At 44.4% G+C, this 24,193-nt stretch overlaps 1 protein-coding gene across 1 annotated transcript in view; it reads right to left on the reverse strand.

The window, feature by feature from the left end:
• Nucleotides 1–24,193, reverse strand: part of PKD2L1 (polycystin 2 like 1, transient receptor potential cation channel) — a 3,023,543-nt gene that overhangs the window by 1,691,144 nt on the left and 1,308,206 nt on the right. The window contains exon 7 of the mRNA XM_085603531.1: nt 5,973–6,143. Within this exon, the coding sequence (XP_085459657.1) occupies nt 5,973–6,143 (171 nt within the window). The remainder of the gene's footprint in view (nt 1–5,972; nt 6,144–24,193) is intronic.

A 24,193-nucleotide genomic window follows, 5' to 3' on the forward strand; every position in this document is an offset into this window, starting at 1 on the left:
CAGCTTGTCTCCTGTGCAATGTCCTCACCCGACAAACATGAAAGTATACACATGGGCAGCATCTAAACTGTTGTAGAGTCAAGAGTCATTCACAGCGACTTTGAAACATAAAGCATTATCAGTGAAAATGCCAATTCATGCTCTTTGAAGGGCTTTGTCCAGTGCCGGTCTATTCAGCTTGACTACCGCTACTGACATGGGACTGATAACCATCAATTAAAATCTCCACACCCAGTCTGATGTTGTGTGCAGTTCCTATCATTATTTCACAGCCTGAGTAGGCTCAAGGCAACGAAAGTGCAACTTCACAATAATGGGGACTTTTGACCGGTTGCCCAGCGGCACTGCAGAGCCACTTTCCATTTGCAAGAAGCCATTGAGAAAGAACAAGAAATGCTAATAAAGCATGACATAGTTGAGCTTCCCACTGGTCCTATGCCATGGGTGTCGCCCATAGTGATGGTGTCAAAAAAGGACAGTGAGGGTGCAGTGTGCATCTGCTTTGATATGCACCAAGCCAATCGAAGGAAAAAGACATCCTGGTCCACTCATAGCGGACATTATGTAACTTAATGGTGACAAAATCTTCTCCCATTTTTACATGAACAAGAGCTATAATCAACCTGAGTTGGAAGAGAATTGCAGGTACCTCACTACTTTTTTGACTCATGTTGGCTTGTTCAGATGCATAAGGATGTTATATGTCGAACAATTCAATCTTTCACAAATACTTTTATTTACAGTGATGACATTAGTATTTGGAGCGACACGAAATGAGCAGGATAAAGCTCTCACATAAGTGTGCCAATTAATTGCCAAAGCAGGTCTCACCATGAATGCAGCAAAGTGTGAGTTTTGAAAGACCAAACTCAAATTCTTAGGGCATATATTTTCTGATAGGGTAATGACTCCTGACCCTGATAAAGTAAGAGCACTGTCAGCTACTTGCCCCTGCAAAATGTCACCATGCTAAGATCTTTTCTAGGTATGGCCTGTTATTGTGCAAGGTACATTTGGGATTTTTCTAAGGTAAGTGCTCCATTAGGAGAGATGGCCGAACTAAATGTCCCATTCCAATGGTCTCTTGAAGGTGATCAAAGTTTCAAAGTAATTAACATGCAACTAAGAATGCAACAAAGATAGCTAACTTTGACTCCAAACTACACACTGAAATCACAGTGGATGAGTGCCCGGTGGGGCTGGGGAAAATCCGTGCTCAACATAATGGTCATCGGTAAGCTGAGAGACATATCGTGGCCTGGGCCAGTCAAAGTCTGACAAACACAGAACATGCCTATTGTCAGCAGGAGAAAGAGAGTTTGACTGTAGTGTGAACACTCATGTTTTTTTAAAGAAAACATTTCGCTATCATCACAGACCATCAAGCACTACTCACCATCTCTGGAAATTCGAAAGCCAAGATGCCCCCTCAAATTGAGAGGTGGGGTCTGAGACTGCAAGAATACAATTATTTAATTATACATAAGTCAGGTAAAGACCAGAATCCTGTTGATTATTTTTCATGATACCACTAGCTCGTCAGAGTTTGACATCCAAGACAGCTGAGGAGTACATCAACTTCATTGTGAAGTCCAGTGTGCCAGCAGCCATATCAATTGAACAAATTGTTGAAGCCACTAATGCTGACCAGAATATGCACATTCTCAAAGACATCATTCTGGCTCAATCCTGCAAAAGAAGTGTTCGACCACTTGTTGACGATATTGAAATAAAAAAATTATAAAATGTACAGGATTAGGTGTCTTTTACCAAAGAAGCTGTTTTATTGAGAGGCTCAAGAATGGTCATACCCAAGAACCTAAGATAGCAAGTCAGTGAACTAGCCCATGAAGGACATTGTGGTATTGTAGCTACCAAAAGAGCTCTAAGAGACAGAGTGTCGTTCCTGCGCTTAGACGAGCGGGTTGAGAGGGAACTCGAAGAGTGTCATCTGTGTAACTGACTTTCTCCCAAAGTGACTCAACTTCCACTGACCATATCCGACCTTCCTAGGAAGGTGTGGAATGGATTGTAGGGATTTCTTCGGGCCCATAGGAAACAAATGCAAAATGAAGACATTCGCTTCAATAGAGGTGACTTAGTCCTGGTCAGGCAGAAGCAAAAGCAAAAAGCAGACCCTCCCTTTGCTGTCGATACCTGAGGGTTGTGACATGCAAAGGACACATATTGACTGCAAATCGTCCCGGACAGTCCGTCACAAAGGACCCGTCACATTTCAAACACCTGCCCCAGCGATCGTCCGCTCCTGCTAATGAGCCGTCCCGCCTGACAGTTGAGAGTCAGCCTCGGCGCATGAACAATCGGTGCATCTCAACCATTCCTAGTCAATTAGTGAGTTACCTTGATGACTAATCGAAAAAATTTAAGATAACTGTTGTTTGAGTTTTTTTGTTGCCAAAGGGGGAGATGTAGTCTTGCAAGAGTATGTGTGTTAGGACCCTTGAGGTTCTGGGCAGACTCAGTAGAGGAAGTATGTAACTGGTTGGGAGGTGTTAAGGTGTGGTTATTAACAGTTGTGAAGTAATGAAGATGACAGATTAAGATTGTATGCTGATGAATAAAGATGTACAATCCAGAACTCTGTGTGTGGCTTATTATTTTGCATGCTCCTGGGCTGAGAAGGACTCTACATCACTCCCACCTTTAATTATTTTATTGGGGGTCAAGGGGAAAAAGACTGGATTTTCTATGTATTATCTATTTCGAGACTTATGATTGTTAAACAATGGAAGTCTGAGCTTGCGCCAATGTTTGAAGAATGGTGGATAGAAACAATGGAAGCACATGAACTTGAATTCCAAATTGCCAAACTGAGAGTTTCAACTGTTAGAGTTTCACTCATCTGGGGAAAAATGAGGGAGTACATAATGCCAATATTTATACGACGATGTTAATGTTATTTTCTTTTATATGATATCTTTGCTCCGAAATAAAAAAAATTAAATAACATTAGGGGTGCAAGTTTTATTCTGTCCCCAATTCTGCATGACAAGCATAAGTGCGTACACTAGAAGGGATGGACTGCAACCTTCTCAAAAAGGCATTTTTTACTGATCTGAATTTGTGCTATATCACAGGCTCGCCAAAGGTCTGCACCATACATAGCCACAGGGTTACATCTGCCTGTTTAGCAGCAATCCTAAAAACTGCTGCATTAGACTTATCAAATTGGATCTTCCTTACTTTCTCTAGGGGCACCCAGGTGCCTTTGTTATCACAGGGGACTCCCAGATACATGCAGGTCGCAACAAAAAGGAGTCTGGTTTTATTAATGTAGTGAGATATCAGTTTGCTTGGAGATGGGTCGCAAACCATGGCATAAGTTTTAGAATTGTTAATGGACAGACCCAATTGATGCATAAACAAAGCACAGTTCTCAAGTAACTTCGGTAGCTCTACACTGGTCCTGGGGAGTATGGTACAATCATCAGCATATAGCAGAGACAGAAGTCACCTTACTCCCACCTAAAGTGTATCTGCTTCCACATGTAACAGAGAACAGGACGTGTGAGGGTCAACATGTAGTTCACTCCTCAATAGGTTAACTATCAATGGGGCCCAGAAATCTATATTATCTTTAAACAAATAAATAAGGACCACATCTGTACCTGGGGTTTTGTTTCTTGAACTTCTTTCCATTGCCGAGGGTAAATTCAGGGAAATCTCTGCTTTCCTGAGTTGGGTCACTCATAACTTTACTGCTTATCGTATCTGGTAATGTGGTGCTATTATACACCTTGGGAATATGTGCCACCCATAGATGCAGTGGAATGAATGTATCCATAGTTGTATTATGGGTGTCTTCAAAAAAAGGGGTATTTACAATTTTACAAAAATGTGATACATCATTTCTGTCACTGGACTCATAAATTGTTCCCAGGCTTCCTGATTTATAACTTTCTTGCTCTCCTTTATCGCCTACTTGTAGCGTGATCTGCACATCCTGACTTCCTCTACCACTCTTGGTGACTTCTTTAGAGCCCCAATTAGAAAGCTATGCGTGGCAGAACAGGGCCATTCAAACCATTTATTTTTCTTTGGCTCCCTACAAGATAGTAGCAAGATTAAGCATTCTATAACAGACTTGCAGACTTCATTACAGGCCCTGAGCAAGAGCATGGTTGTCCAAACTATTTCCGTCAATGATGCCAGCACTCATTGTTATACTTATGTTATTTGGTTTCCTAAAAGTAGGGGTTTCCTGCTGTAAAAACGCAGTCCTCAAATTAGGTAGTATGCACTTAGCTAGGCAAAAAGTAACAGACACTACACACACACACACATACTTTCTAATAACATAACTGCCATGTCATATGACGAGCATAAAGTAGTTCAAGAATCAAGCAGAGAGGGGAGTGTTGGAATGAGTACAGTGATATGTGCAGGCCCAGCAACAACGATACCGATAAATACAATACCAACCTGCACCATAACCTGTTCCCATATGACTATTGTAGTGCTCACAAATACAATGTCAATCAGGAGCGGCCCATGCAGGTAAGAGGGGTGGAGGAGATCGGGGTTGAGTCGACAGACAATGTGGGGAAAAAAATACAAAATAGAAAACCACTTACCTTGTGCTCATGGTAAGTGGTTTTCTTTCTTTTTTACATTTTATGTTCCCTTGTCGTCGGTCAACTACTCTCCACCCCTCCCCACTACTGCTACCTACACAGGCCGCTCCTGATGTTGATGTATGTTATAATCTATGCCTGCACAACAGCGATGATACCGGCAGTAGCAATGTCAATGTATGCCATAATCCATGTACATACAACGATGTTACCAATAAAAGCAATGTCAATGTATGTGATGTTCTAGAAATGCAAAAACATGCCAATATTGGTAAAGGCAATGCCAATGTATGCTATAACAACTGTACACAAGCTATTGAGAATGTCGATAAAAATGACACCAGTGACTGCCATATTAATTTTAAGACTTCCAGTGAGCTCCTATTATTGCTGTCAGATTGGTGACCGTCCATTCAACCCCGAGTCAGAGATACGTGGTTAGACAGACTCTGCGACCCACAACCACACTTATCATATAACAGGTCACAGGTGGGGTCTTACTTAACCCAAAGATAAACACATGCCCAGGGAATACTTTGATTGATCCCACAGATAAACAAACAGATCCGTGGCAATTGGCCCCAATAAAACACATTTGGCCAAAGGCTCACGTTCCCCAAAAATACTACTAAGCTAGGTGCCACATGTAGATAGAAACACTCAGCCAATCAGGACATGACATGCACACCACACGTAGTGATCACATGTCCCTCATGCTGGACATCTGGACACATACACTGGCCCACACTAGCTCGCCCTGAGGTTGAGAGCCATCTGTGTCCTTATCAAGATGCCCAACCTTGTTTATTTATGACTGTAATAACTAATGATTGTAACGCTTTTTACGAATGCGGAAATTGGTTTATGGTACTTGCAAAAAATGTATAAAACCAGCCAAAACTTTGTACACAAGGAGACTTTCCTCAGAGGCATTCTGTTGAGACTCTCCTGGCTGCAGTATTTAAAAAAACCAACTTGTTCCTGTTTTGCCAAACGCCTCTTGTCTTTTCATTTCTTTAGGGTAAATTCATATCCAGGCAACACATTCTAGGTGGGAAAGCACTAGCAGTTAAGTGGTATTTTTGCAGGTGCACAGAGTGCAGTATGGTTTAACTAACATTGTTGTGTGTAGAGAGGCGTCACGATGTTTCTCCACTTCCTTAACATGGTAATAAATATTTTAAAGTATACATTGTTGGCTCAAGTCAGTTAGGCTAAACTATGAACATAATTTGACCCTTACACCATAATAATACATTATTAGAAGTTTGTTTATTAGTACATGTGCTCCCAATAATGTTTTGGTACTGATTTATTATCAATTGAATTATTAACATAATCACTGTGCTAAAATTTAAAGTATACTTAGTATAGTACCTTTATCCAAGCAAAAAACAGGTTAACAGCATTCATATTGTTGTACTGTGTCTGCCAAAATGCCAGGAATTCAAAGTCAGCATAGGTGTTGGGTTGTTTCAGTAGCTTTCCCATGAGCTGGTTTACTTCAATAGTGCGGAAAATGTGGAATGCAATGGCTACAAGTGAAAGCTGCAAATAAAACAGGAGAAATATGTATAATTATTAGTGTGACTTTAACTTTTAAGGTTTGCATCAGTTTGCATATGGACAACAATTCGTAATGTACAAAAGATCTGATTCATTCAATTTGTCTCCCACATACTATGCGTAAAAAAGGTTTGCAGATTGGCACAAAGGGTTTGACTTAGAGTTTAGTGGATAGGGTACTCCATCTCAAACAGTGGTAGCAGCTCTGGTGAAGGCACAGAGATCATCTAAGCGTCGTGGTTCATCTCTTTTTTTGGGACAGATTTCAGTTCATTGGGGTGGTGGAGGAGATGACTACTGCCACCCTGATGGATGGTGAACGGTCCACCAGGCTCTAAATCAGCCCCAAGTCATGACCTAAGGAATTATTTAGAGTTTGGGAGATGAAACACTGTTACAATTGGGGAGGATCTCTTGTTCACCATATTAGAAGTACAATTTGTGACTGAGTTATTGGTCTGCCAAACTCTAAATAGGGCCCTTTATTTTATGTGATAATATAAAAGGCTTGTAAAGATAACGACCGTCTCATTTATCCTTCTGTGCTGACGAACATCTCACATTTATGTAGAAAAGAGGCTGTGCATTTCAACTGGTTCAGTAGTACAATCAACAGGTGAAGATAAGGATTGGTGAAAACTGTACTGCATGATTAAACACTTTATTTATTATATACTGCATTAAACTATATCATAACTGAGTCAGCAAACAACAAACATAAACCAGAGTAATTAGCCAATGAGATTCTAGCAATAAAACAAAGATTATAGCGCCAGAAACTGGTTGACATGGATGCAGAGAAAATTGGAGTGCCTTGACATGTGCTGATTTCAATCAATGATTCAAAAACATTATGATACAGATTATTGTTGCACAAATAAGAACATCATATCGGTGGCTTCCCATATTATCTATTTGACTCATTGCCATAATAGTTTTTTTAAGGTAAGCGAGTTTTCATTGTTGGCTTCCTTACTCACTATATGCCACTAGTAGAACGTTTGATGCGGTTGTCTACTGAGCAACAGATGTAGCTATCCTTTACTCCATTCCAGATGCCCGGGGGCAACAGCATGCAGAGTTCCTTGCAATTGTTTTCAAGAGAATGATAACATCACAATGAGCCAGATCAGGATTAGCAGACCAAGTATGTTGATCATCTGCCTGTTTCAGCGCTTCCTCGGTGTCCATACTGTTGCAGAGTTATAGCTTAATATCGTTTTTAACATGCTTAGGCAGGTTTGGCGGTGGAGGACGCTTCAGTGTTAGATACATTTGACAACAAGTACTGCGAAAGCAAATATGTACAGTGCGCTCACAATGTGCAACTCGCTGCCCCCCACTGAAACAACTCCCAAACATAAACAGTTGCGATTAGTGTGGTTTAACCAAGGGGGTAGCCTTTCATTCACACAGTTACATAGACACATTGCTAAATGATAACCATAGTTAAGCAGAAATTATTGTTTTAAGAATACAGGACATAAGATCAGCAAAAATCATGCATTATTGTTATGAGAATGCAGGACGTAAGGCAAAATAATTGCTCAGAGACCGTGCAAGCAATACAACAGTTGTCGCCACCTTCCTTTACAGCAGAACATTTCAGAATGCAAAGTACCAGCGGGCCCCTTTATCTTATCTATCGCCCACTCCCTCAACCCAGGGCATCCAGGGGGAGGGATGAGCAATAACGGCAGTTCCATACCAATACATCCACCAGGGCGCTTAGTTTCCCCAAAATGTTCCAGTCCTGGCTTCTCGGGATAGGGCAGAAAGGTCAAGGACCACCAGCGGGTCAGCCCTCCTCCTGCCTGCCCAGTGCCCACACAAATCAACACCTCTCCAAGGTGAAAGTTCAGTAATTCAGTCCACATATGGGGTTGCCCCCATTTCGGCTGCAAGAAATTCTGCCGAATTCCCCCTTCCTCCAGGAGTGGGTGGGTGGTTGTGCAAATGCGGTATAATGGATCTCTATGCGCAGTGATCCATTGAACGATTTTATTAATTCGAGCAGGATAGTATTTGTTTACTTTGTACAAGCAACTCAAATGAACAGAATAATACATATTCATTGCACAACTGCTCAACCAAACGTATTCTTATAATCTCATTTGTTATCAATAATTATCTTTTCATGCTACTATTGTATAAATTGTTTTACACCTCTTGACAATGTCATACATGACAGAGGGCACGAGCATTTGCTTTAATTTAGGAGGGATGAGGTCCTGGAGTGTGGTAGGTGACAGTTGTCTTACTGAATCCAACTTTAGGTGACAGGGTTATTGTGGGTCCAGGATGAAGTGGGGGCAAGAATGAGTAGGGGAATTGCAATGGGCTCATAAAAGCCAAATGAGAAGACGCCTCTGATGATGTTTTGAAGAGATGAACAATTTTGCCTTTTGGTGCGTGGGCTGGGAGAAACACTGGTGTAAATTCCATAATAAACCTTGGTTTATCTAGGATGGCACAAGGTTTGCACTTGGCATTGTCTCACTCAAAATTAAAGTTCGATTGAAATATATTTTTGTTAGACATCATTTGGTTTCAGGTACCATTGTGAGAACTGGCCAGTGAAACCGTTTTTTATTTCGTGGCAGGTGATAGGTGGTATGTAGATAGGTGGTGTTAGATGAAGATAACAGGTCTGCAAACTTCCGTCGTTCAAATGTTTCATGATTTGTGGTGAGTATTAAACTGCATTTGAAGATGTCCACCTCATTTATCATAAGGTTTTGATATCCTTGAGGGACTTGTGCGTCAGTGACAAACTGGAAATGTGTATTAGGTTGGACATTTCAGGATGATGAGTGTTGGTTAACCTGGCATTTGAAGTTTGTACTTTTAGATAGTATGTGGTACTTGGACAAGACAAAATATTGCAAGGGTGTCGGAGTGAATGTAACATAGGTTTTGTACTGGAAGGGTATCATTCCAGTACAAAATACTATGCTTAGACCAACTTTAAACCTCTTCCCACTTTAGGAAGTGGTCAATTACCTGCTGCTGCAGAAGTCTCATAGGTGCTGAGATTAAACTAAAAAAAAAAAAGATTCCAAATGAAAAAAAAAAAATGTATGAATGGGTTGTAGGGTGGATCTACCAAGAGCCGATCTGTTAATCGTGTGTACAGCACACTTATACGTAGAACTGGATGCACCACTGTTGGACCTGGCCTTTTTTGCAGGTTCACCCCTAAACTTTTTGCATTTCTCCCAGCCTTTTCTCTGTACTGTGTTAGTGGTTTTAGGCCTCTAGGCGCTTTTACGCTGCTGTTCAGTATGAAGTGCGTGCGCTCTGTTTTACATTTGGTGAGATTGGCCTGCCCTCCCATAGGGATGCATTGGGGATTCCCTGCTAAGTGTGTGTCGGTGGTTATTCCTGTTAGGAGAGGAGCAGTGTGGTCAAGTCTAGTATGTATGAAATCGTGAGAATAAATGCTGTGCAATGGTGGGCACAGATTTATTATGACTATATGAGAAATACCACTTTTAGAAGTTGGCCTTTCTGTGTGCTAGGTGCCTGCCTGCCTGATGTGTATTGGCTGTCTGGTTTTGGAGGGTCAGGACAGGCTGAGCCAGGCGTGGGTTGAATAAAGAGATCTGCAGTTGGAGTATGGGGAAGGGTGACCCTTTGATCTGAGCAGGGCTGTGCCTGGCAAGGTGAATGATGGCTCCACCTCCCACGGTGCATCAGATAGCAGACTCCCTCTTCCTCAAAGGCAGGATGCAGCATTGTAAATAAAGTGCTCCAGGACGACACCAAACTGGTTCTGGCTGGGTTCAGTGATTTGTGACCTTTCTGAGAACAAAGTCTTTTGGTGGTATAAGTTAAGGGGCTGGGACCCCATGAAGTTGTTCAGTTCCAGGATGCCATGATGTTGTACTAATCCTGCTGGGGCATGCTGCTGCTTGGGTCCAGGAGCAACGGCCATGAGGGCTGCCTCCCTGGGCCCTGCATTGCCGCCTTGATCTCCATGGACTTATTCCTTTCTTTATAGGCAGAACTTGTGCTGGGACTTATTCTTTTTTATGCAGGACTTTTGATGCCTCTAGGGCCTTGTGTGCGCTTTCTTTCCATTTTTCCCCAGAAGAGCGATGCAGGGATTTTGCAGCTGATTGCGGGTGCCCACCCTGCTGGTGCTTTTACTTAATTGCGGGTGCCTACCCTGCGTCATGGCCGCATGCGATTTATTTTATTGATTAGTGGGTGCCCACCCCGCTTTATATTTGGAGTTACGAGGGAGCCTACGCCTCATCACCGCTGCAACCCGAGGGAAATCCCTGCCGCGGCCCGAGCCGCAAACAGGAAGTCAGGCATGTCTGCCTGGGACAGGGGCGGGGCCTGTAGCGGATGTCTGGGAGCTCGGCTGCGGGCGGAGAGGAGGACGGGAGCCTACCCCGCCTCCATGAGCACCGATGCCAAGTCCCGGGTCCCAGGAGGGGGCCCGGGTGAAGAGGAGAGACGGCAGAGGCCGCCGATGGCAGCGCGGGGCTCCTGTGAGTGAAGGGGAGCCCCGCGTGCAGGAGTCCAGGCGAGGCTCTCATGAGAGAGAGAGAGAGCCCCGCAGTGTGGTGACTATGGCGCCAGGGGTCCAAGGCACATTGCCGGTGCCTGCCCCTCCCCCCGCATTGAGAGAGAGAGAGCCCCCGAGGAGTGAGAGCTCCCCTGTGCATGCCGCCCAACCGGGGAAGCAGAGTCCGGTGAGTGGAGCCTGGTGGGAAAGGGGGGAGTGTGTGTGTGTAGAGGCACACTATCGGTGCCTACCCCCCAAAGCTATTCCCACCAGGCACGGAGGTGACCGTGGCTCGTTGCGGGCCGCTCCAACGTCAGACATGTTTGTTTCCAGAGCCCATGGGGCTCCAACGTTGGGTATTTTTAGTTTAAGAGCCCGTGTGGCTCCAATAACTGGCATAATGACTATTGAAGGGCTCCGAGGGGCCCGTGCTTTCCCCCGTGGCCATTGTCTCCAGCTGCCCTGCTTGCAAGAGGACAGCTGCAACGTTAGGGGCATCTTGGTTGTGGAGCCCCAGTGAAGGCCCCGAGGGCACAATGATGCCAGAGCTAATTACGGATTCTCGGCTGCACCGCACCAGTGCGGGAAGCTACCACGTTTTTGCATATTTCGTTCGGAGGGCACATTGAGTGCCCGGGCCTTCCTTTCATTCACAGCTGTGCAGCACTTCGTGCCAGCTGCAACGTTTAGGCCGTCCGTTCTTTGGGGGCATGTTGGTGTGAGATAGGAGTGAGATGCACTCCTCTGTCTCAGTACTTTCACAGCTGCGCAGCACTTAGTGCCAGCTGCAACGTTTAGGTCTGTGCCAGGACGCACATGGGCTCTGCTACATTGGCAGCCGCCCTGACACTTTGGACATAGGGCATTTCAGAATGGCCAGGGGGGACTGTTAGGGTAATAGGGCACCAGGCCTTAGTGTGATGTATGTGGGGCTAGGAAATGTGATGCATGTATTATGATTTACGCACCCTGTTTTTATTCTCTATTGTGGTTTTATGATTATGAGGTGGTGCATACTGTGTTCATGTTTGAGTTGTCCTCTACTGTGGGTGGTGCTAGTGAGATTATTTCCTAACTGTGGTTTATGGATGAGGTTTATTGCACAATATGTTTAGGCCTATGTATTTTACGCCTAGTGTAATGATGACTGCATAACATGATTTATGATGGCCTAATGTGTTTTATATACTTGCGGGCCTATTGCCTCAAGTGATGATTGGATAAGGTAGTATGCTGACGATGCCCATGGCATCCTGTGATTTATTTCTTACTGTGGTTTGTGCTGGTGAGGTTATTCTCTAGCGTGAGTTACGCATAGGAGGTTATAGTCTGATATGTTTAGACTTATGGGAAGATTGCATAATGTGTTTAGGCTTATGAGGTTGGCGCAGAATATATTTCTCGCCTGATGTGATACTATGTATAATATGATTTATGGTTACAGGATGATGCTGAGTACAGTGGTTGCTAGTAATTACTGGTTGTATTCGATGTTTATTCTATATGTCCTTACTTTTACTATTCTTACTAAGTGAGGGTTATGACAGTGGTCCATATGGCCCTGTCATGTATATATAATCCCCTGTAAATATTGCCCAGTGCCAGTTGGCACAGTGTATATTGTGTGTTCACTATCCTAAAGTATTTTATGATAATACAAAGGCTATTTTTTATATATAACCTTGTGTGGAGTCTTTTTGTGGTGTGCCTAGTATGTTGTTGCTGTGTGGGTGTCGCACAAACGCTTTACACATTGCCACCGGGATAAGCCTGACTGCTCGTGCCAAGCTACCAAGGGGGTGAGCAGGGTTTATCTTTGGCGTGTAACTCCCTTGCCCTGACTAGAGTGGTGGTTTCTGCCTGGCTTTGGCGCAAGCCTTGGCCAGCCAGAAATCCCATTTCTAACAACTACTTGATGTTATTAAGGAAGACCCTGTTCCCTTCTCCTGTGAAATGCATTCCAAGGCAACGGTGCACACCTGGCATGCCAAAACAGATGTTATTATGATATAATCAGTTTCAGAGGCTCGCCTCACTTACCTGCTGGACTTTACCGCTGCTGCCCTGTCCTGTTGCGCTAACGCCGCTGTCCCTGGGCTCCACACGCTGTGTGTCTCCCCTGCTGCCGCCACTTCATCTCGCGGCCGTGAGCAGGGGGAGACTACAGCTCCCAGCCTCCCTAGCGCCCGCTGACGACATCTACGCGCCCGGAGGCGCTTAAGAGAACGCGGCTCCCTCCGCGTCGCGGGACGCGCGCGGGCGGCACGGGGTAAGCCCGTGCAAAGGGCGGGCCCTCTGTGACACTCCGTGGACCGACAAGACCGGGCCAGGCACAGCACTCGGATTAGACGGACTGCCTTAGGAATACGTCTCACCGTAAGTTGCATCTACATTTTATTGTAGCCATCTGAATACTCGACACAGCTATTATTATGACCACCTGTGTGCCGAGCCCGTTTTCCGCAGTGGCTGACAGACTGGGAACTACATTGAATGGCACTTTGGACAATTATCTTATCAAGACCCCATTTGCTGGAACAGCCGAGTCTTCCCTAGCAGAGCGTAGACTTGAGCGTAGACGCTCTATTGAAAACATTAAAACCAGGGCATTGCTCGAGCTTAATCCCACAGCTACTCCTTTAAATGATTATATTCCTGTACCAGCCCCTGTCGATGATACTCTAAGTACAGAAGGTGTACCACTCCTGTTGAGAGAATGAGTAGTACCCAGTGCTCTTCCCACTGGAATAGTTATTACCAACTCGTTACTTGAACTACCCAGCTCCCCAGGAATTTCGAAAATAGTGCCACCTATCCCCCATAAGTCAAAAAAAACTATGAAAGTTGTACAACCCGCTAAGCAAGTTCCACCACCTGCTAAGAGGAGACGCAAAGGGATGGAACTCACTAAACAGAGGATGAGCCACACTGATTTTGGGAAGAAGGCAATACCCTCCAGTTCTAAAGTTAAATCCACTGTAATTACTAAGGACGCGACCAGATCAGACATTGTTCCTATACCAGCGTCGACCCCTGCACATACTGAGGGGGAATATAGTATTGAACACTGCCCTAAAGACAATGGGTCCAACATTAAACTTACTAGTAATCTTTTGGACACTTTTGAGCTGATATTGCGTTCTTATACTCTTGCAATTGTGGAGAGATTGGAAAAAATTGAGAATCGACTAGGGAATATTGAAGCAGACCTGGATAGGAAGTCTAGTCCTACACAATTAGAAGCTCACTCGGAGCCCAACCAGGCCCAAGCCCACCCCTCTGGGGGAAATCTTATTGATAAATCCCGACCATTATTGATTGAAAATGGGCTAGCTGCAAACACAGTTTTAACTAATCTATCATTAGGTGACCCCGTCTTCTAGTAGCAACTTAACAAGAGGGCCAGCTCCAGTCTCTAATCTTACTGTGAGCAATTTCACCTCCAACCAGTCAAACGCTCCTGTGCACAATGTGTTAGTCAATACTATTTGTCATCCTATAATCCCTGTAAACAATATTACTAATGACATGGGTAATTGTTCGGACGGGCCACAGAGACATGAGGAGGGAGGCATGAGGCAGACCCGAGGGAATCAGTCTAGGGGACCCTTACCGGATCTCCCACCTGAGGCCGTTCCCTATGTTGTGATCCTAACGGGCGTTCCTGAGCTCCCAGTGAATAAGAAAGAGGGTTTCTCCCAACTAAAGAATAAAATAACACACTGGCTGGCATTACATAGGCCAATCGCCAGTAATATCGATGGCGAAATAATCTATGTACGCCGGCTCCAGTGGTTGGGGGGTAGACCCAAAGATACTGGGGGGGGATGTGGTTGTGATAAAAACGCAGTACGCCATATCCTGAATTGGCCAGGGGTCAATTCAGTCAGTTGCATTATCCCACGTCCTCTGACTTATTTCTACCCACGCTCTGCAGTATTTTTCCATCAGACTAGGGGTTATACCTTATCTAGTACTAAATTTCCCGACACGTTGAATATCAGGAACCCAGCCAAAATGTCAGAATTTTTTGGGTGGAATACGGTACCTACTAGGCCGGGTTTCCCTGCACATAGGAGCCGGGACTACCCGGCACATTTCACTCCACTGGAAGTATCCAACCGGTTTGACATCTTTAGTGGTTTGGATGCTTGTGATTGATGCTTACTACTACCCGGGGAGGAGCCAGTGGGTAAGGCAGAGGCCTTGGATAGGACTTCTCCCACTGATTTAAATACACCCGATAGAGATCTCAATTTGATTGGTGTTACTATCAATGTCCCAATTAATTTTGCGCGCAGCATAAAAGTAATTACACAAGGAGATCGTATATACAATACTTCTAATTATGGTCTAAATAACTATGAGATTTATGCTGGGGCCACAGGCTCTTCCAAGCCAAGCAACCTTCCAGGGAGGTCAATTTACATTGACCGCCCGGGAGATGGTAGCGAAATTGAGTCTGGTGAAAAGTTGGATACTAATGGTATAGGAGTTTCTGCAACTGTCCCAAATAATATAACCTGCAATGCGGAGACCCAGTTTCTGGTCTCATGGAATGTGGCTGGCCTAAAAAATAAGCTGATTTCCAGCGACTGGGCTACCTTTATTGATAACTTTATGATAGTTAACATGCAAGAAACATGGGCTTTAGAGCCCCAACACAGAACAGGGTATCTCCACTTTGCAATACCTGCAATGAAAACAAATAGAGGGAGACCCAAGGGGGGACTGACTACCTGGGTAAAGCAGGATGATGGCTTCACTATTTCACAACTTGAAATTAATTCAAGGGATATCCTGGCGGTTAAGCTAAAATCTCCATTGTTTGGTGAGCTTATTATTTTTAACGTGTATGCTAGAGGAAAGCCAGGAGGGAAACCTTCAGAGGTTGTGACGATGTTGGGACACTATGCTAGTATTTGGAGGGGTCGGGCCAATTTGCTATTTTGTGGTGATTTCAACTGCTCCTACGAGCCCCTGGATCAAACAGACTTGGAGCTCACGGAGGCAGAGGACATCTGCTGGCAAATCCCTACCCTCAACCTTACCCCTATCAAACGGTGGACCCAGGCTGCCCTACAACTTAAGACTTTTAGTCTTGAGTATGGACTGAGAGCAGTGAATGGTAGGACACGAGGTGATAGGCAGGGCAATCCAACTTTTAACAACGGATTGTGCACCAGTAGAATCGACTATATACTGGTCAACCTCGAATTTTGGTCCGCCATACTGGATATGACTGTTATACAGCGTATCGAAAGTGACCATAATCCTCTAAGTCTTGAGTTGCAGTTATATAAAGGGCAGGGGTCATTACATGCTGACTTGATAAATGACATCATCATGACAAATGATACCCGGCGGCTTAGATGGGCTGAGTGTCTGGGTAAGCCTGAATCTATTAACATAATGAATGACATGGTAAATGAAGCAACAATCGAAATGCTGGGGCAGTTGAATTTTGAGGACTGCTGCAGTAGGGTAATTCATATTCACTCGACCCTTTTTCTTAAACTTAGTACTTTTTTTAATACCTCCAGGAAAAAGCACCCTGCCAAGGGGAAAAAAAAACAAGCATCATGGTATGATAAAAACTGTAGGCTCGCATATAAATCCTTAGCTGATGCTGTGCGATCCACTGATAGGGAAGTCATAAGGGCGGCAAGGATCCACTATAAAAAGACACAAAATGTGGCGAAAAAAACTTGGGACACTAAATTCTGGGATGAACTATTGGCAGCCAGTCAGTCCAGAGATTTAACGGACTTCTGGCATCTTGTGAGGTGGGGCATGGGGAACCAAAAACCAGCCCCGGTAAATCATGTCCCACCAGAACAATGGGTAAAGCACTTTAAGTCCCAGTTTGCCAACGTAAATAACGTCCCGCCACCCGCACTAGCTTCTCTCAGCCCCTTTTTGCCAGCTACTACGCTAGTGTTCACCAAAAAGGATGTCGAATGTGCCCTCAATCTAATTCCTAAAGGCAGGGCCCCGGGCCTAGACAAAATTCCTGCAGACTTGTTCTTGCATAGCAGATCAGTCTGGGTCCCTTACATCGAATTATTGGCGAACACTCTGGCTAAAGGCACCACGGTGCCAGATATATGGCGGGGAGCCGAAATCATACCAATTTATAAGAAGGGTGATCGAGCTGACCCGGGAAACTACAGGCCAATTAGCCTAATAGCTTGCATTCAAAAAGTTGTGGCTAGAATGGTACTTCTCAGGGTCCAGACCTGGATTGAGGAATCGGGAATTATGTCCACTTTACAGGCTGGTTTTCGACCCCTGACCAGCACGGTGGACCAAGTTTTTAGATTTTCCACAATATACTGGAAATGGGTGGTTCTGGGGGGAGGCACACTTTATGCAGCCTTTGTTGATTTAAAGGCTGCATTTGACTTAGTACCGAGAGATAGGCTGTGGAGAGCGCTCCATGACCAGGGCATCCCACCTGAACTACTTGCAATTTTGATTACACTACATGAAAATAATTATGCACAGGTCAGGTGGGGTAACCAGAGCCAAGTGACTGACAGTTTCCCAACGGATAGGGGTGTCCGGCAAGGTTGTGTGCTGGCACCCACACTATTCACACTGTATATAAATAGAGTTATCGAATATTATAAGGACTCTATAACTGATCCACCCAAACAGAATGGCATCCCCGTCCCCCTTTTGATGTTTGCCGATGACACCCTCCTACTATCCAAGACACAGGAAGGGCTACAGAAGGCAATAGACTGCTTTGAAAAGTTTTGTAACGATTTTGGCCTCTCTGTTAATGTCTCCAAAACTAAATTTATGACAATGCACAGGCATCGGAACATCAGGGGCAGAGTTTATATGAACGGGGAATTGTTAGAGCAGACTGACAGCTTTAACTATTTGGGTATCACACTGGGCTCCAGGTTACAGTGGAAGCCTCATATGGCCCATTTAATCTCCAAGCATGCGCAACTTTCTGGCGCATTGTTAAGAGAATTCAAGCTATCAGCCACCAAACCCATAGCCCCAGTATTAAAAATCTATGACTCGAGAGTAAGATCTTCCATGCTGTATGGAGCTGAATTGTGGGGGTCGTCTGAAATAGCAGGCTTACAAAAAGCACATAATAGGTTTCTTCGCTGTATCACAGGCCTCCCACAATCTACACCATTAATACCTCTTCGCATGGATTTGGGGTGTCAGAGTCTAGAAAATATCTGTAGATTTAGACCAATTGCCTACTGGAGAAGACTGTGGGTTACCCCTGAATTGAACCACTATGCGTTAGCACTTTTGGAGACGCGTAATATGGATACTGGGGAAAAAATTCCTTGGTTGAGAAAGGTAAAAATCCTTTTAAAGTCCTTAGGAATGGGGGATCTATGGGACAATCCACAGGGGACAATAATTCATACTAAACAAGAGTTGAAAGAGGCTTACTGGTCACATATATCCCAGGTGGAGTTCCAGTCACACACAAATCCATCACATACCAAGGTTTTTTTGGAGCTGAAACATTCTACTGGGTATGAGATGTACTGGGATTTGATCACATTGCCTCTAGATAGGAAATTATATCATCAGTTCAGGGTAGGTACCCTTCCACTGAACACGGTCACCTGTAATTGGGCTTCCAGCAAAAACGATCAAATGTGCCCTTTTTTTAAAATATACCGTGAAACCATAGCACATATTTTGCTTATTTGCCCAGTATACAAGGCCCCCCGCCTAAGATGGATAAGAGCAGTCTGTATTCAGAAGGGTATTAGGACGGGGATCACTGCACTAAGAATATTTCAATCCGATACTTCTGAAACGATAGTGATAGCCATAGCTAAATTTCTGAAACGGATGTGGCTAATTAGAGCTGGGAAACTGAAAGCCCTCCTGCAGCCCTAAAAGTAATCCAGTATAATGGTGGAATCTCTTGTACTCTTTTAGCTTGTTTTTATGAAAGTCAGTTATTTTTTTTTTTTATCTGGTCGACTAGGAATACCACTCATGCAGTAAAACAAATCATGTTGCTCCTAGCCTTAGTACCATGAATTTTATATGTATAGCCCAAATTGGAAACACTTGATGATGAAATGTTTTTAAATGTGATTTTTGTAAATGATGGTGTGCTTTGTTTTTAAAATTGTCTTTTATGACATGAAGTCGAAATAAAAACTGTTTTGATGATGATATATAGAGCCCATCCCATGGTCACAGAGAAATGTTGAATTTTTTGGTGACATGTTTCTGGGATTTCTCTATCTTTGGGAAAAACTAATTTGACCACTACCACTTCTGCCTTTGAAATATGTTGGAATACACAAAGGCAGTATGAGAGAATAGAGACATCAAGTCTGCCAAGGTCATATTCATTTGAATTTCGAGTCCAATCCCAGTAACTGTTCCAAGTCATTGCCACTACAGTGAACAATCATAAGGTCTGTGTGCTCATAATTGAAAATAAATGCTGTCAACCATGGCTAACAGCTGATGCCATTTCATATATCTATGGCCAATCCAAGTAATGTCCATCTAGGGAAAAATCGAGATCGCAGGTGCTATTGCAATGCTGAAAACCTCTTTTTAATTGCCATCAATTTTAATTGCAGATTCCGTTTTTAATATTTGTCAATTTGTTTGCTGACCTGTTGAGCTGTGTGCAACATCATTGGGGGACACCACATTGCAGCAAGGCAACTCTCCGGTCCACCACGGTCTTGGCACATGACCGAATGAGTTGAGCCCGAGCAGAACCTAGCGGGCCCTTTTTGTTAGCCTTTTTCAGAGCGGTTAACGTTCTAGTGTTTTCTGCCTCCCGGGGCATAAATTCTCTGGGTGCACTGAAGCGCAGTGGGCGTGCCGCTGGTGCACCTAAGGCAAACCCGTCTGCACCTAGACGCTGACAGGAGGCTCTGCCCGCATTTACACAGGCATTTCAAATGCCTCCTTTAACTTATTCTAAAGCTGTGCTAGTGGAACTAAGGGATAAAGCTATCAGCACGGGGTGTAAAGGAAAATTATCAGTAGAAAATGGTTTTTATTCTGGTAAATGCCCACAGTGTGACTGGTCCACGGCCTACTTACAGCATACTACAGGCCCCCTTTACCCGCACCCCACAAACCGCTGAGGACTAAACGAGGACTAAACGAGCAGTTACCAGGGGAGGGAAAGCAGAATAAGGGAGGGCAAGCAGATACCTTTCAGGGCTTGTATCTTAATGCCAGATCTATCCCTAAGCATGCAGCTAAAATTTGGGATATGTTGAATGATTTGAAACCAGATATTGGTCTCTTCACAGAGACCTGGTTACATAATCAGTCCACACCAGCTGTGGAAATTGCTTTCCCTGCAGAATATACAATAGCAAGATTAGACAGAATAGGCAAGAGAGGACGAGGCCTGGCTATAGCCACGCGCCGACCTCAGCTTATGAAGATCTTGGATACTGTTCCTACACCCAGCACAGAGTTAATGGTATTCAGGCTGGAGCCTGCTCATGGCATAAGGTGGATGGGAGCTGCAGTTTACCATCCCCCTGGGGAAAGTAATTTGAATTTAAAATTATTTATAAAGCGCACGTTCACCAGCGGTTTCATGGCGCTGCAACTAACAGATATCTGGGCGAGGGAAGCCGAAGCCGAGTTAAAAAGAAACAGAAACTGCTAATGAACTAGTTTAAAAATTTAGTAAACAATTGAGCTTTGAGCTGTTTCCGAAATTGCGGATAAAGAGTTAAGGCTCTAAGCTCAAGAGGCAGGGAGTTCCAGAAGAGTGGAGCAAGGGTCGCAAATTTCGATCCTCTCCATTTCTTTCTCCGGAACCGCGGGACTGAGCAGGGATTGAGTGGATGAACGCAGTTCCCTGGAGGGAACATAGGGAATGATCTCAGATGAGATAAAAGCCGGGGCCGTGCCCAGTCGTGCTTGGAAGGTGATGGAAGCAAGCTTAAACTGGACACGCGCGCGGACAGGGAGCCAATGTAGGGACTTGAGGAGGGGAGTGACGTGGTGAGACTTTGGTAGTTTAAACACCAGGCGTGCCGCCTGGTTTTGGATCTGCTGCAGACGTCTTAAGCTATATGCAGGTATACTTGCATATAAGGCGTTGCCGTAATCCAGGCGGGAGATGACCATTGCCAAGGTGATCAGTTTCAAAGCGTCAAAAGAAAAAAAAAAAAAAAAGGGACACCTTGCGTATAGTGCGCAGTGAAAGAAAAGAAGAAGAAACCACAGAACTAACCTGGGAGTGAAGGGTGAGTTGAGAATTGAGATTAATGCCTAATGTTTTTACTGAGGTAGAGGGGACAGGTGGAGAGCCAAGTAAGAAATCTTTTTGCATCTCACTATTGGAAGGTCTCGCAAGCAGATAATTTCCTACTTGTAGGGGTTTCAAACATCACTTAGACGACACCGTCTCCAACCCAGAGTCTGCATACTTAACAGCAGCAATGGAGTCTCTATGACTCTTCCCTACACATATAGCGGGAGATACGCTGGATACCATTTTTACGAATATCCAGGATCTAAGAGTAGAACCCCCTTTGGCACTAAGCTGGACTGACCATCTGGCCTTAGGATTCTCTGGATAGTCTGCAACCAGCAATCCAGCCCCAATGCCATAGGAGTACATGTATATCTTGGAGGAAAGGAACATTAACATCATTTAGCTCGGCGTACACTACCCAGTCATTAAACAACTGTGAGGATAGCGACACAGCACTGGAAATGTTGGAGGACTCTGTAACTGAGGCCCTCGATATCATTTCTCTGCTCTTGGCAGTGAAAATGTGGGAAAGGGCAGCCCCAGCCCCATGGTATTCAGAGGGCCTTAAGAAAGAAAAGGCCACCTGCAGAATCAGGGAGAGAAAATGGAGGAAAACTAAGTCGGAGGGGGATAAACTGTCCTATAGTACAGCACATAGAGCATATCTACATAGTTGCAACAAAGCAAAAAGATCGTATTTAGGCACCCGAATCTCTGAAGCAAAGAACTCCTCTAAAGAGCTCTTTAAGATCCTCAAGGAGTTCACCAACCCCAGAGCTAACAACGCTCCCACCCACCGAAGCAAAGGCTATGTAATGATTTCTTAATCATTTTAAACAAAAAGTTGATAAAATCTACAGGTCCTTTGGTTCCGAAGAGGCTCTCAGGGTGGCAGTACAGCCCCTGGAAGACCCTGTTTCTCACAGCCTAGAGTCCTTCTCAGTCATCACTTCCGAGCAAGTTCTGCCCTTATTAGCGCATACAAAATCAGGCTCCCCGTTACATCTGGCCCCTCCTTTCATTATCTCAGATCTTGCGCCGGCCCTCTCCTATTCGATCATGGAAGCCTGTAACATATCAATAGCCACGGTCACGTTTCCGTCTAAGTGGAAGAAGGCACATATCAAGCCATTGCTGAAGAAAGCACTAGCCGATCCTTCAGATTTACAAAACTACATACCCATCTCTCTCCTCCCAGGCTGCTCTAAAATTATGGAGACTCTGATTAATAAACAGCTCTCGGGCTATTTGGAACAAAACAACCTACTTGATCCTTCTCAGTCAGGTTTCCGTGAGTGTTACAGCACTGAGTCTGCACTGACTGAAGTGACAGACACGATAAGGCTGTCACTGGACGAGGGGATTCCTACGATGCTGGTTCTTCTTGATCTATCGGCAGCTTTTGACACCATCTCTCATAGAATCCTTTTGGATAAACTATGAGAGATTGGTGTCAGAGGAATGGCTACAAAGCTTCCTGACTGACAGAACGCAATGTGTACAATTGGACACATTTGTGTCAAAGACCACGGTAGTTGAAAAGGGGGTCCCTCAGGGATCCATTTTAAGCCCCACCTTGTTCAATATTTATGTGTCTTCGCTGGCATCTATCATTAGATCCTGTGGGTTCGATACTATCTCGTAAGCGGACGACACTCAAGTGACAGCCCCCATAGAGACGGATCCTGCCGTGACCAGAGCAAAGTTTAACAACCGTATGCTAAAAATAGCCACATGGATGAGTAGGAACTTCCTACAGCTTAACTCCAATAAAACAGAGATTTTGCTGTTTGGGAAAGCAGAGGAGCTATGGACCCCTGATTGGTGGCCTGTAGAATTAGGGAAAGCTCCCACACCAAAAAAGTGGGCGAAGAATTTGGGCATCGTAATGGATGACAAACTTTCCATGGAGGAGCATGTAAAAACTATCTTGGGCATCTGCTTCGGCATGGTGCGAATGCTGAGAAAAATCTTCTCTTGGATTCCCCTTTCGGCTAGAAAAGCCCTTATACAGGCGCTTCTAGTCAGTAGTTTAGACTATGGAAATTTGATACTGGTAGGGATTAGAGAAGATCTATTGTCTAGGTTGCAAGTTGCCTAAAATACAGCTGCGCGTCTAGCCTTGAACAAACCTGTACGAACCCCTTCATCACCCCTTTTGCGACAACTGCACTGGCTCCCCATCAGGAAAAGAGCATTCTTTAAGCTCTTGTGTCTAGTGTTTAAAACACTTCAGGGGAGGGGTCTGGTCTATCTAATGAAGAAATTGAAACCTTATATTCCTGTGCGCCAACTGAGATCGAGCAGCCGACAGCTGCTCTGCACCTGGAGAATAAGGAGAGCCAAAAAGGGTGGCCGTACATTCTGTCACCTAGCCCCCGCCCACTGGAATAGACTGCCAGATGATATCCGAGCCTGCTCTAATCTGGCACAGTTCAAGAAACCCATACTGTGGGGAGCGAAGATTTGTTCCACACCCAGCCGCACAGCAGGAAGTGGATATGCCAACTACCTTGAAACTGTTCCTTATCAAATTCATCCTTATTTATTCAAATTTTTAACAAACTTAAGTCCATTTTTAAACTCGTCTTTTTAATCCACAAGTACTTGAATCCTGCTTTTGGAATGCTTCACATGTTAAAGATGTGCCCATCCAGGCCTCTATCGAAAACACGGTCGAAACGCACGGTACGTTCAAAGCAGCACTTCTTTATTGTTACCCAATGCATTTCGGGCTTTACACAAGCCCTTCTTCAGGGGTCACTGAAAATATTAATATAGAGAATCGCCATCACCTCATGTATATCATTTAATTATATGACAACAAATTAGATACGACAACACCCTTTGTCTGTGCTCATAAATTTAAAAACATCCAAAGAATAAACAAACGACAATCTTTTCAATAATAAATTCCCTATGTGCCAACCTAAATCTAAACACACCTCTTCCCCCGAAATTATGAAAGCATTCCCTGGCCCCCCTTGTTACTTCTCCTCTCCCACCTTGCGCTTGAAACATTCCAATCCCTCTCGCTCCTATCGTGCCAAACTAGCTTAAACACGTACCTGAAAAACGCTGCGTTCCCAGTTACATCCTTAGTTCAAGTTCACTTAAGGATTTTTCCACCCCCTCATAACCGCTTCTGATTTAAACCGTCACCCTGCTAGAATATCTCCTTTGATTGGTGTTCGCTAATTAGTCACCTGATTCTCACTCTCCTGCGTGCAAACTACAGTTCCCACGTTGCATCATTACCCCCAA

The sequence above is a fragment of the Triturus cristatus genome, chromosome 1_2, assembly GCF_964204655.1.
Source record: "Triturus cristatus chromosome 1_2, aTriCri1.1, whole genome shotgun sequence".
Classification (NCBI taxonomy): domain Eukaryota; kingdom Metazoa; phylum Chordata; class Amphibia; order Caudata; family Salamandridae; genus Triturus; species Triturus cristatus.